Source organism: Impatiens glandulifera, chromosome 3 (assembly GCF_907164915.1).
Source record: "Impatiens glandulifera chromosome 3, dImpGla2.1, whole genome shotgun sequence".
In the NCBI taxonomy this organism is placed as follows: Eukaryota; Viridiplantae; Streptophyta; class Magnoliopsida; order Ericales; family Balsaminaceae; genus Impatiens; species Impatiens glandulifera.
Window position 1 is genome coordinate 49,018,180 of NC_061864.1, and position 11,282 is coordinate 49,029,461.

General features: G+C 39.5%; 1 protein-coding gene across 1 annotated transcript; it reads right to left on the bottom strand.

Moving 5' to 3' along the window:
* Positions 1–10,328: 10,328 nt before the first annotated feature.
* LOC124930316 lies at positions 10,329–10,922 on the bottom strand. The gene has a single exon (XM_047470672.1). The coding sequence runs from the start codon at positions 10,920–10,922 to the stop codon at positions 10,329–10,331; it is 594 nt and encodes a 197-aa protein (XP_047326628.1).
* Between the last annotated feature and the right edge of the window lie 360 nt (positions 10,923–11,282).

Genomic DNA, 11,282 nt, shown 5'->3' on the forward strand with positions numbered 1-11,282 from the left:
TCAATATACAATATGAAGAATATCACTCAGCTAAAGGTGTTTTTGAATCTAGCTCTCTCTTGATTCACAGACAGTACAAATCAGAAAGTAGTTTCACAGTAAAAGGCTTGATTTCTCTCTCTAGAATAGCAAACAGAATTGTACACTAACTCTTTGTAAAATCTGGCAGTTCGTAAGACTCGTTGTCCGTTGTCTTTGAGATATGATAAATACTAGGCAGAGACTAATGGTCGAATCTTTAGAATGATACGTGGAACTCTTCCATTGGAAAGCCTCCATTGTACACAACAGGTTCTGAGCACAAGGAACGTGGCCGTACACCACTGGTAGTCCGCCGAATATTCCATCAGAGATGTACCTGCAAAACAAGTAATATGTGGAAAATTCTCTTACATGGCATTCGTTGGTTGGATGCATATAGCTGTTGTACTGATCTTCACTTGAAAGTGGAGCAGGAGTAGGGTACAACTATAGCACGTGGATAGGCGGTGCTAGCTTCAAGCATACTACTTAAGCTGAGCATTAGACGTATTTCAGTTAGACGGATTGTGAAAACCAGTCTAATGAAATAAAACATCCCCGTCTAATAACAGAGTCCATTAGACCGCCTAGTCTTATGGAATTAGACTTACGTCTAATTACAGTCACTTCAGACTAATCTGAAGGAGTTAGACTCACGTCTAACTTTCACCAATAAGACTACACGTCTAATTGTTACTAACCATTAGACTGCACGTCTAACTCCACTAAGTTAGACTGCACGTCTAATTCCGGTTCTACCACAGACTTGTCTGAAGGAGTTAGACTTACGTCTAACTTTCACTAATTAGACTACACGTCTAATCATTCACTAACCATTAGATTGCACGTCTAACTCCACTGAGTTAGACTGCACGTCTAATTCCGGTTCTACCTCAGACTTGTCTGAAGGAGTTAGACTTGCGTCTAACTTTCACAATCCATTAGACTACACGTCTAACTCCACTGAGTTAGACTGCACATCTAATTCCGCATATATTAGACTGTACATCTAACTTCGTTTAGTTAGACTGCACGTCTAATTCCGTATACATTAGACTACACAACTAATTACCTCATTCCAATAGACTGCACGTCTAACTCCGTTTAGTTAGACTGCACGTCCAATTCCAAATATATTAGACTGCACGTCTAACTCCGCTGAGTTAGACTACACGTCTAATTCTGAGACCTATTAGACTGCACGTCTAACTTCGCTGAGTTAGACTGCACGTCTAATTCCAAATATATTAGACTGCACATCTAACTCCGCTGAGTTAGACTACACGTCTAATTCCGAGATCTATTAGACTGCACGTCTAACTCCGCTGAGTTAGACTGCACGTCCAATTCTATGCTTTCATTAGACTGAACGTCTAACTCCACTAAGTTAGATTGCACGTCTAATTCTTTACATTTATTAGACTTCACGTCTAACTCCAATGAGTTAGACTGCACGTCTAATTCGTTGCATCTGATGCCAAAATCGGTCTAGTGACCCTCATTAGAGTCAAGTCTTATGAAATATGATTTTGATACACCTGCATCAAAACTCATAAGTCATTTCATTATCAAAATCTCAATGGTTAAATTATTTCAACACTTAGTTAAAATAATTTGACCCAACAATTTCCCCCTTTTTGATGAAGAAATTGAAAACCTGCATATATATACCAAAATATGCATTCATCATATAAATAAAACAAACCCTTGTTCACTTACATCAAACTTCCAAAAACCAATATTCTTAAAATCATCAAAGAAACATTGTTTGAAGGACTTAAACAGAGTAGAAGAAAAGAAATTATTGTTCTTCCCTTTTAACTCGAGGATCGGTTGGGCTCATGTCTTGGCCGATTAACATGTTGAGAAAAGGAGGAAAGCTGCGACCACCACGACCGCTTCCACTTGATCTACCACCACGATCACCACCACTGGTACGACCTCCTTGATCAACACCAGATAGCCTACTACGGCCACCACCACTACTTTTGCCTCCACGATCACCACCGTTTCGACCTTCACCTCTCCTTGTTGGCCTAGGATTATCATAGTTGCTTGGAGCTCGTCTGGATCTAGTGCCGGTTGACACACCGTCACTGCTTCTACTTGACTCGCCTTGGGTGATTCTAGGTTGATCTCTTTCAGTATTAGATTTTACGTTCACCTTTGCTTGAAACTTTCTTGCAATGGAGTCAGCAAATTCCTGTCGTTCACTATCATCTCTCCTTAAACAACCCTAAATTTCCACCATCTGATTCTTCACCAGACTGAATTCATCCAAAGTCTCCCTATGACGATCATCATTGATGTGCCTTTCAAGGTCCATCATTTCAGATTGACGGCTAAAGAGGTTCTTTTCAAACTTGGAGAAGTTTAAATTTAAGACATGAGTCTCATATGTGTTCTTCTTCAGGGTGTTATCCAATTCAGTAAAGACTTTGATAACCTCGGCAAAATCCTTTCTTTCTTCTTCCTGGGTGTTCAAGGCTTTTATCATGCTCTTCTGAAGAGATGAGAGCACAGACTTCATAGAGTTTAACAGCTTGTTAGCTTCAGCAGAGGATTCTTCATTTGATGAATTCTCTTGAGACTCTGCTGCCATACTCTAAATTGGCTCATAGTGAGTATGGATCTGCATGGATTGCTCCGGTTGGTCCTTCTCTTCTACCTTAGCAGCTTCATTCTGCTCCTCTTCTAACAGTTCATCTTCAGCTCTCTGAAATCTCTCAAACAAATTTCCAGAGTAGTGTAGTGGAATGTTGATATTTTCATGAATATTTCCCACAATGGTGTTAGGGAATAAACGGGGCTTTACATAACTTGCGTATTGATCCTGTTCCTCCTTAGATTATGAACTTTCTTCTTCAACAACTTTATCTTTGGAGGGTTCCCCCTCAGATCTGATAATCTCTAGCTGAGTTACCTCAGCCACTTTCTCTTGGGCTTTCTCTGTTCTCACAACAGAGGATATCACAGCATTTTCTTCAAATAGGAGCTTGAGCAGCCTTCTCAACAGCATCTTCTTCAAGAACTTCTTCTTCATTCGTTACAAGAGCTTGTTCAGGCTTTTGAACAATTACTTCTTCTTCTTCTTCATGAGAGTTCTCTTGAATGGGTTGATCCAGAATACGTCTCTCTTCCGCAGACAAATTCCCGAATTCAATCAAGAGAGCAGCGTACAGCTCATCGGAATCATTATCAGCATCAAGGATGTCCATCGGTTCATCATCATCAAATGGCTTTGCACTAGAGCAATTAACGCTATGAACGTATCGGGAAGCAACCGAGACGTAATTGTCCATGATATCATTCCGCATCTTTAATACTTTCACTTCAATTTCAGAACCTTTCTCAACAGGGTTGAAATTAGCCTTTCTGGCTTCAAGAATTTGGAAAAGGGCTCTTCCACATAGGCATGCTTCAACGAGATCCTTTCTCTTCAGAACCTCATCTACCTCTGAAGTTTTATCCCACTTGAGAACTTTCTTCTCATTGGCTACACACTTCTTCCACTCTCGGGTTATCGCAGAATTTGATAGGGTTTCATTGTACTTGGAAGACAATCTTTCCAGGGACCATGATTCAAAGATTTCCAACTTTTCAGCCGCAATGGCCTTAACTTGATCCAACACGATGTCAACAATGCTTGTTGCCTCTGATACTTCTTCAGGAACAGGAGTAATATCTTTACCTTTTCCAACAACCTCGACGGGTTTTGGAGTAGGTCTGGGTTCACTGAACACAATTCCACCTATCTGTCTTGCGGAACGCATCAGTTCGTACGTCGTTTAAGGTTTCTTACAAAGCTCGGCAGGGAGCTCTACACGAGTAACCTTTCCGGCTACTAAAGAGTCTTTTACAACAGATTCACCAGCAACAAGGGTGAGAACAACACCTTGTACTGGTTGAGCACTTTCTATAGCACCGGCGGCTACTTGATCAGGTTGAACAACAGGAGACACAGTCCTGTTAGCATTTTCATCGTTTAGACCAGCTGACTCAACAGCGGGCCCTTCAGCAGATTCTCTTAAGGGAGAAAAAATATTTTCATCTTGTTCCACTACAGGAACATCAAACTTAGGCACATCGGCCAAAGATTTAGAAGATGTTACCTTCAATGATTTAGACGCGCGGAGCACCTTTGTCTTCTTTTCCTTTGAGACACCGGATCTCGAAGGCTTTCTCAAAATAGTTGATGGAGTAGATAGAGAGGACATAGGAGTTACAGCAAGTACGCCTGGACCTTGCCTTAACCTTGAATCGACTGATTCGGAGTCCTTCTTGGTTGAACTTTTCAGACTGGAGGAACTGACCTCTGATTCATTCACTGTTTTCGATCTTTTTGCCCATGTTGACATAACAGAAGCAGACAGTTGTTTGGATCGAGTAGAGGGCTTGCCAATTGTTTGATAACTAGATGCACCAGAGGCACATTCTATGTTGTTCTTCATCCTTATCAGGGTACTAACGACTGTAAGGGCAGATAATACCCTCGGAGAATTGATATGCTCTAGTTCACCCACAGGAACCCCCAAATGCTCCATCAATCGACTCAGTTGAGCCGCATACGTTATACTTTCCTTGTTTGATTGACAAATCGAAAAGTTGAGGTTCTGTAAAAGGGTAGATGCCCAGTTTACCTGGATTCCCTTTGAAATAGCGCACATATAGTCAAAACGGTCTTGATTATATAGATGGAACGAGCCAGATTCCCATTGTAGTGCTTTTGCTACCACGTCGTTCAGCAAAATGAAATGGGGTTTGAGTACCTTCTTATTTCCATTAACATGGATCATCGAACCATCAGCAAAAAAGGTCTTCTTCATCTCTTGCATGACTTCTGATGAAAGAATAAAGTCGAAAGTGTGCCCCTCCATCGGAAGTTCAAAGAACTCTGCATATACGGTTTCATCGAAAGAAAAATCCACGCCGTTGACGGTTGCTACGATGGATTCACCCACCATAGTTGCAAATTTGAAGAACTCGCGAACTTCTTTCTCATAGAATATGAATGGACCACCAAGATACTTCTTCAACCCAAAATACTCTAGGGTTCTGAACATATCCACCACTTCCGGTTGATCAAAAGAGTACACCGATGGAAAATTCACCTGTAAAGTACAATGACCCAAAGTGATTTTCTTGTTCACCATTTTCGAAAGAATATGAACCGACACAGGATTTCAGAGAGATTTAGAGAGAGAAATGCAAAGAGAACTAGGGTTTTTAAGGATTTCGAGAGATGAAAAACTTTCAAACTCATGCAACAATGTCCTTATATAGACAAAGAAGACATACAAAGAATAACCGTCACTTTTCTTAAGGGTATGGCCCATCAATAAATGTTAGACGTCCTTTTTCATGGAGTCATCATTAAAAATGAGAGTATATCAGATATTTTCTCTAAACTTGAAAGACACGTGTCTTCATGTTGATAAGAGATGACTGTTTAATATTTTAACCGGGAAAACGGATATATCCTCACGTGGGACAGTTGTCCTTGATCAGTCTAATCGGCATGTAGTTAGACGTTTTTCTTACAGCAAAAATCCATATAACTAAACGTCTATTAGACGGAAGGGTCTATTAGACGCATACGTCTAATTCCGTGTTGTATAGCAATTCGTCTAATGTCTATTAGACGTGTACGTCTAATTCCGCATAAACACCACGTGTTAGACGTGTGTTTGATTAGACATGAGCATCCTCTTGCTCACGACGTAAAAACGTCTAACGTCTATTAGACGTGTCCGTCTAATCGCGTAGGTTTAACACCTCAACATATAGACTTAGATGTATAGGTTTTGAGCAAAAATACGTCTAAGTACAAATCGTTTCTTTTAGACACACTTGTCTAATAGACCGATTAAGAATATTCATCTAGAGGGTATCCTTACTTCCAAAGTAATTTTCCATCTCATTATGTATATGAACAGAAGAGCAAAATAGACAGTTTTTGTGGTCCAAAGACCAAAAACATTTTTAACAAATAAAAACATTTATCTACTAGAATGGAAAAGGTCATTGTTGATCTTCTAGACTGTGTACTCAAAAGAGTATTATTCTTGATTCCTTCCTTCAGTCCTCCTGCATCACCTACAAAAGAAACTATATACACATTTTGGTACCCATATTTAATTGGGTCCTCGATCAATTAGTCCCTTAGGAATCCATATTTGAGTTATTCTTATGGATTTCCCGTTTTGTGTTGTGATTAATGCATAAGATTTTGACTTAGCAGATGACTTCCTACTAGCCACTGATCCTTTAGCTTTTGAAGAGGATTTTCTTTTAAAACTCCTTGACTTAGAGTCAGGTTTTAAATTGCCAGACTTGTTAGCTGCTTCTAGCTTATTCTTAAGCCAGCTAACAGTAGGCGGAACATAAGCTATTTCATTTTTGAAACTAACTTTTCATGAATAGGATCAAATTCAATGTCAGTCATACTCCCTTTGACAAAACTTATTGCTTAAGCTTGTCAGATGAGTTGGACTTTTTGCATGACAGATTAGGGTCATTGCTATCAAATCCCAATCCGGATCTAGATCCAGCAGGTTTCAATATATTGATCTGATGTTTGACAGCATCTCCCGATCTTGTCCATGCACAGACAATATAGTTTAACCTTTTGTTTTCAGGTGAAAGGGTTTGAATATGTTCTTTGAGCATCTCATTCTCAGATGAGATCTCTTAAATCTTCTTTTCAAAAACATTTGATTCTTCAGATTGAAACAAATTTGGTTTGTTTACATCTGATGAAGACTTAGTTTCATTTAGGGATTCTTCTAACTTTGTGTACTCAATGACCATGTTATCTAGTGCAACTACTAGTTGTTCCCTTAAAAATCTTTCAGAAGAGAAGTCAAATACCTTAGTCTCCTGAGTTCTTTCTTCATCTTCTCTTGCCATGAAGCAGGTCACCTCTTCTTCATCACTTTCACTGGATGAAAAGTAGAAACCACGGTTGCTTCCTTTATTCTTCCCGTCACCTTCCATAAGAGCCTTCAACTCTTTTCCATCATCCTTGGCATCTTCCCGTTTCGGCTTCCGGCATTCCGATGCATAATGACCTTTAATACCACAGTTAAAACAAGTAACATAAGTTTTAGATTTTTTATTGTCATTAGAATTTGAAGAGTTTGAGTTAGAGTTGCTCTTCTTCATGAAGTCGTCAAACTTCTTCACAAAGAGAGACATGGCATCGCTGCTCAACTACTGAGCTTCCATCTTCACATCCAGAGCGGTTGGTGGGTCTTCAGCAGTCACTAGTGCCTTGGAAATGATAACGAATGTGGGTTGATCTTCTTCCATCCTACAGTTAAGCTCGAACTCATAGGCCTTGAGATCAGCAAAGAGATCAAAGAGAGAGATCTTGTTAAGATCTTTGGATTCTTTCATCGTCATTGTCTTTATGTCCCATTCCTTTGGAAGAGCACGCATGACCTTGATAGCAAGCTCTCGGTTGCTATAGGTTTTTCCTAGGATAGACAGAGAGGAGACGATCTTGCTAAATTTGGTGTCGAAATCGTTCATTGTTTCACCAGGATGCATCTTGGAGCTGTCAAACTGTTGAGTGGCAACCATGATCTTGTTTTCCTTGGTTTGCTCGTTTCCCTTACACAGTTGGGTGAGTCTATCTCAAACCGCTTTGGCAGTATCGCATTCGATAATGTATTTGAACATGTTGTCATCGAGAGATCAGTACAGAACAACAAGAGCCATGTTGTTGAGGTTGTTCTGCCTCTTTTCATCAGCGGTCCAGTCATCCTTCTCCTTATCAATCTTGATAGGACCTTCGGTGACAACGCTCCACATGTCGTCATGAAGAGAAGAAAGATGAGCACGAACTCTTTTCATCCAAACAATGTAGTTTTCTCGAGAGAAAGTTGGAATAGCTGTAGCACTAGCGTCTTTGGTTATGGTCGACATATTTCAGGAAAGGCTTGAGAATATAAACTAGGCTCTGATACCAATTGATGGTATCAGATTTATTGATAGAGACGGGGTTTGACTATTGATGAAGGCTTATGAAAAATGGTTTAAAAGAAATCCTGTTAGGGATTTAATTCACTTTCTATTCTACGCAAACACTTGAAACACTTGAAACAGATTCAAGGCGGAATTGTTTACTTGGGTTTGAAGCTCAAGATGAAAGATGAAAAGATTACAGAAATGAAGAACACAACAGTTTGTATATGGATGTTCTGAGAAACTCTCATACGTCACCCCTTCTTCCAACCACCGGAAGGATTCACTATAATATGATTCGAATCAAATACAGTTTACACACACTTAGCTCACTATTGAACAGAACACACTCTACTGAATATACAATATGAAGAATATCACTCAGCTAAAGTTTTTTATGATTCTAGATCTCTCTTGATTCACACACAGTACAATCAGAAAGCAGCTTCACAGTAAAAGGCTTGATTTCTCTCTATGGAATAGAAAGAAGAATTGTAGATTAACTCTTTGTAAAATCTGGCAGTTCGTAAAACTCATTGTCTATTGTCCTTGAGATATGATAAATACTAGGCAGAGACTAACGGTCAAATCTTTAGAATGATACATGGCACTCTTCTATTGGAAAGCCTCCATTGTACACAGCAGGTTCTGGGCACAAGGAACGTGCCCGTACACCACTGGTAGTGCGCCGAATATTCCATCAGAGATGTACCTGCAAAACAAGTAATATGAGGAAAATTCTCTTACGTGGCATTCGTTGGTTGGTTGTATATAGTTGTTGTACTGATCATCACTAGAAAGTGGAGCAGGAGTAGGGTACATCTATAGCACGTGGGTAGGCAGGTGCTAGCTTCAAGCATACTGCTTAAGTTGAGCATTAGACGTATTTCAGTTAGACGGATTGTGAAAACCAGTCTAATGAAATTAAACATCCGCATCTAATAACAGAGTCCATTAGACCGCCTAGTTAATGGAATTAGACTCACGTCTAATTACAGTCACTTCAGACTAATCTAAAGGAGTTAGACTCGCGTCTAACTTTCACCAATTAGACTACACGTCTAATTGTTACTAACCATTAGACTGCACGTCTAACTCCACTGAGTTAGACTGCACGTCTAATTCCGGTTCTACCTCAGACTTGTCTAAAGGAGTTAGACTTACGTCTAACTTTCACTAATTAGACTACATGTCTAATCATTCACTAACCATTAGACTGCACGTCTAACTCCACTGAGTTAGACTGCATGTCTAATTCCGGTTCTACCTCAGACTTGCCTGAAGGAGTTAGACTTGCGTCTAACTTTCACAATCCATTAGACTGCACGTCTAACTCCACTGAGTTAGACTGCACGTCTAATTCCGCATATATTAGACTACACGTCTTACTTCATTTAGTTAGACTGCACGTCTAATTCCATATAAATTAGACTACACGTCTAATTTCCTCATTCTAATAGACTACATGTCTAACTCCGTTTAGTTAGACTGCACGTCTAATTCCAAATATATTAGACTGCACGTTTAATTCCAAATATATTAGACTGCACATCTAACTCCGTTGAGTTAGACTACACGTCTAATTCCGAGACCTATTAGATTGCACGTCTAACTCCACTGAGTTAGACTACACATATAATTCCAAATATATTAGACTGTACGTCTAACTCTACTGAGTTAGACTGCACATCTAATTCCGAGATCTATTAGATTGCATGTCTAATTATGTGCATTCATTAGACTGCACGTCTAACTCCGCTGAGTTAGACTGCATGTCTAATTCTTTGCATTCATTAGACTGCACGTCTAACTCCAATGAGTTAGACTACACGTCTAATTCTTTGCATCTAATGCCAAAATCGGTCTAGTGACCCTCATTAGAGCCAAGTCTTATGAAATATGATTTCGATACACCTGCATCAAAACTCATAAGTCATTTCATCATCAAAATCTAAATGTTTAAATTATTTCAACACTTAGTTAAAATAATTTGACCCAACACCTTGCCTTCACCGGATTGCTGATGTTTACCCCTCTGGTTGTGATCATGTTGTTTTCGATCATCTCTTCTTGGTTTTCTGTATTCCGACCGGTAATGACCTAACGCATTGCAATTATAACATCTAACGTTTGATTTTTCGCCATAATTATAGTTGTAGTTGTTTGACGGTTGATTTTTCTTCATGAATTTTCCAAATTTCTTTGCAAGCATAGCCATTGCATTCTCGCTAAATTGTTCAGCGGTTTTGACTAGTACAGGAACGGTTGGCTCCACTGAAGTTATTAGGGCCCTAGTTGCAGTTGACGTTGAGTCTTCATCTTCGATTCGAGATCTCATCTCAAATCTCAAATTTGTATGCCTTCAAGTCTTCAAACACATCGTGCAGTTTCATTTTCCCAAGGTTGTTGGACTCTCGCATCACCATGGTCTTTATATCCCAAATGCTGGGAAGAGATCTCAATGCTTTGACAATGGTTTCCTTGCTGTCGTACTTCTTTCCTAATTTAGACAGCTCATTCATTACATTAGTAAACCGATCACTGAACTCTTTCATGGTTTCACCGGGCCTCATCTTAATATTTTCAAACTTTTGGGTGGCCACTAGTATCTTGTTCTCCTTGGTTCTTTCATTTCCTTCATGGAGTTGGATTACCGTCTCCCATGCTTCCTTTGCAGTTTTACATTCTCTGACTTTGCCAAATGTGTTTCTGTCCAGAGATTTGAAGATGTGACTCCTGCAATGATTATCCAGGTTGTTCCTTCTTTTATCATCAGCCGTACATTCAATTCTTTCCTTATAAATCTTTATCGGACTATCAGATAGGATGAACATCATCTCATCATCCATAGTGATCAGATGCATATACATTTGAATATAACAATCGACAAACTCTTCACATTCTAGCATTGGAGGCTTCTCACTATGAGTCATGTTTGATTGCTTTGGTGTTACTTGAGTGTTGAGACTAGCTGCTCTGATACCAATTGATAGAAACAAGATCGCCGATAGGGAACCGGGGTCCGGCTAAAGGTGAACACTTACACACTCACAACGGTTGGTATTAATCTGGTTAAAGATTAATACCGATCTCAACACTACACAGACTGTCACAAGCTCTTGACCGGGTTCAAGTGAGGAAGTAGCTTGTTTCAGCCTGAAGCAACTCAGAAAAATCGGATAGAAATAAGAATGGAGAAGGATCGGTTTGAAATAAGGAGAAATCGGTTCGGATAGTAAAATGACTAGAAATGATGAAAGAACACAACACAAGGTTTTTATGAATGTTCAGAG

Bases quoted from the DNA above. Each gene is read 5' to 3' on its own strand.
- LOC124930316 (XM_047470672.1), bottom strand. From the start codon at position 10,922: ATGACTCATAGTGAGAAGCCTCCAATGCTAGAATGTGAAGAGTTTGTC.